This window comes from Salvia hispanica, chromosome 4 (genome assembly GCF_023119035.1).
Source record: "Salvia hispanica cultivar TCC Black 2014 chromosome 4, UniMelb_Shisp_WGS_1.0, whole genome shotgun sequence".
Lineage (NCBI taxonomy): Eukaryota > Viridiplantae > Streptophyta > Magnoliopsida > Lamiales > Lamiaceae > Salvia > Salvia hispanica.
Genome location: NC_062968.1, coordinates 46,775,972 through 46,779,296, shown reverse-complemented (window position 1 = coordinate 46,779,296; position 3,325 = coordinate 46,775,972). Strand labels below are relative to the sequence as shown.

Below are 3,325 nucleotides of genomic sequence, written 5' to 3'. Positions count from 1 at the left end.
AAATTATTACATACATACATGAATCTCAACATTCTCTCATAAATTGTTAATTAATCAAAATTTAATTTAATATATGTTAATATTTGTAATGAATATCATTTTTTCTATAATAGTGTCATGAACATAATACAAAACAGATATTAATTCATATTGATGAGTACATATTTGATTTCAATATTCATAAATATAATGTAATCGATAATTGCATCATAAATATAATTCAGAATAGAATTAACAAAGTTCATATTTGATACCGCTCCAAATGATAGAGTATTCAAAACATAATCAGTTAAAAATACATATTGTTTGTTTCACAGATGATAGTTTCTAAGATTTACTTATCTGCTCAGCAATTCTTCAAAATACTGCATTTGTCATTCGTCATCACTGCAAAGATATATTGCAAGATTGTATTATTTATTTATCTAGCAATGTAATATCGTGTATTGAATTGAATTAATTCATTAATTATGTACTATACTATTTATTACGTTACCTCATTTTTAAACATTGCGTAACACCATCATATATATCCACGTGGAAAGAATTGGATGAAACCAGATGAAAAAACACCACATCTCCGACTTTAATGTTGTTATCTGTTTGAAATTTCTGCCATCCATCATCGAAGCACTTTAATCCGTCGGCAAGTAGTTTGACTTCTACTGTCCAGATTTTTTGATTGTTTTCAAGTTGGCAAGTTGGGCCTAACTCGCCTTGAAATTCTGCTTGAAGTATGTCTTCAAAGACCTGTTGTATTAATTAATATGAATTTTATAGTTTTGTGAATTTAGATGATACAGGCAATGTATTGCAAAACCAAAAAACTAAATTTAATAAATGAGTTTCAGTACGTACCATTTGTGATTGTTGATCTGATGAAATCACCGTGCCAAACTTTGTTTTGTTTTTTTGTGGGGTTCTTTCATTTAGTTGCATAGCCATTTTTTTAGCAAATTGAATCTTTGATCTTTACAGAGAGAAATATGGAAGACGGATATGGTTTTAAATATGAGAGAAAATTTACAGGAGTAATTGTGGTTGACTGGTAGATGAGGAAATGTTGTTGCTTTTATTGAATGGTAGGTGAGTAGGGTTTTAATATTTTGAACTCAGGATATGTATTCAATTTTTATTTATAATTGAAGAATTAAATAATACTCCCTCCGTCCATGAAAATTCGTCCCGGTTTGACCGGGCACGGGTTTTAAGAAATGTAATGGAAAGTGAGTTGAAAAAGTTGGTGGGATGTGGGTCCTACTTTTAAAGTATTAGTTTTATAATAAAATGTGAGTAAGAATGAGTTAGTGGAGTATGGGGTCCACTACCAAAAATGGTAAAAGTGAAATGGGACAAATTTTGGGGGACGGACGGAAATGGAAAACTGGGACAAATTTTCGTGGACGGAGGGAGTATTATATTTTAAGTAGATAAATACGTAACTAATTAATAATATGATTATATGAATGTGTAAATATGTTGAGTATAATTTTGCGTTTAATACTTTGATTTTTTTTTTATGTTTCAGCGAATTTATCTGTTAATTCGCATGCTGTTTTATATTCTTTCCCAATAATATTTTATGGGAAAATATAATGACAACTATGAATTAATGCTATTGGTGGAAGAGAACAATATAATGACAACTATGAATTAATGCTATTGGTTTCAAGTTTAAAATTTCTTTTAATCAAAATATATTTCCAAGATTTCAGTTTGTGGTTTCAATAAATAATATTTTCATGTTCTTTTCTATGATTTAAGTTTAGGATTTCAATAAATATAATTATTTTCATTTGTTTAATTTCTTTTTCAAGATTTATGTGTTTGTTTCATTGGGTTAATTGGATTGCCATATATTACTACAATATATATATATACACATACGTATATTGATATCATAATATGATAATATTATGCACATAAAAAATCTGATCATATTGCATTACTTTTCATTGTTCAAGTCAAGGAAAAAAATCATACTATGACAATTCTTTAATAGAATTTAAAAAAACACACACACACACACAAACTTGACAACTATGAATTAATGCTATTAGTAGAAGAGAACAATATAATGACAACTATGAATTAATGCTATTGGTTTCAAGTTTTAAATTTCTTTTAATCAAAATATATTTCCAATATTTCAGTTTGTGGTTTCAATAAATAATATTTTCATGTTCTTTTCTATGATTTAAGTTTAGGATTTCAATAAATATAATTATTTTCATTTGTTTAATTTCTTTTTCAAGATTTATGTGTTTGTTTCATTGGGTTAATTGGATTGTCATATATTACTACAATATATATATATATACACATACGTATATTGATATCATAATATGATAATATTATGCACATAAAAAATCTGATCATATTGCATTACTTTTCATTGTTCAAGTCAAGGAAAAAAATCATACTATGACAATTCTTTAATAGAATTTAAAAAAACACACACACATCTAAATCAAAGCCAGGCCGTAGATGTTTTTGTTTCTGTTAGTTGGGGATTAGCTTTTTTTTGTCAGCTGTCTAATGCTATGGATTTTTTGCTAGATGTGTCTATTCACTAATTTAGAGGAACTACCATTTTCATTTTGGAGGCAACATTTACCTGAAATGGAATATTTAGTTTATGAGTACATGCAAGAGTTAGATTGTGAGTATAGGTTTAATGTGAGTATAGGTTTACATTGTGCGTATCTATATGTTTAAATTTTATTTTAAATAGCATGTTTTCTACTGTGGTATAAAATCAATTAGAAGTTAATAGTATATTGCGTTGTAGGAACACCACTTAAGTAAAAGTTTGTATTTCCCAATGAATAAATATATTGTATATTAGTTGAAGTTTTCAAGGTGTAGAAAACTCAGCTCGGAAATGAAGAAAATCTAGAAATCTATCAAGTTGGTAACTGACAAATTGTGCGAAACCATTAATATTTCAGGTATGTATGTAAAATTAACACGGCATGTAAGAATAATTTTTTTTGTTGTTGTTTTGTTATTTTGTTTAGCTATGTATATTATTGAGATTTTTGTGGTATGGTGAAATATAAATTGTAAATATTCTATGTGTCTCTGAATATAAGTATGGAGATCATTTTGTTTATGAGTACATGCAAGAGTTAGTATTAATACTAAAAGTGGTAAATTTTGTAAGAGTTAGTATTTACTTTTTATTTTTCCGCAGTACTATGTATTTAGTTTAACATGATGCATAATATTTAGTTTAACATGATGCATAATATTTAGTTTAACATGATGCATAATACTAACTTGGATTATTATATTGGAGTATTATAGTGTTACACGTGTTTTA

The 3,325-nt window shown here is 27.0% G+C and overlaps 1 protein-coding gene across 1 annotated transcript; it reads right to left on the bottom strand.

Annotated features, from left to right (window-relative positions):
- Positions 1-203: 203 nt before the first annotated feature.
- LOC125218615 (B3 domain-containing protein REM13-like) lies at positions 204-1,006 on the bottom strand. Its single transcript, XM_048120327.1, has 3 exons — positions 859-1,006; positions 497-750; positions 204-387 (listed from the first exon to the last, which is right to left on the bottom strand). Exons 1-3 carry the CDS (start codon positions 943-945, stop codon positions 375-377), a joined length of 354 nt encoding a protein of 117 aa, XP_047976284.1. The 5' UTR covers positions 946-1,006; the 3' UTR covers positions 204-374.
- Positions 1,007-3,325: the final 2,319 nt, after the last annotated feature.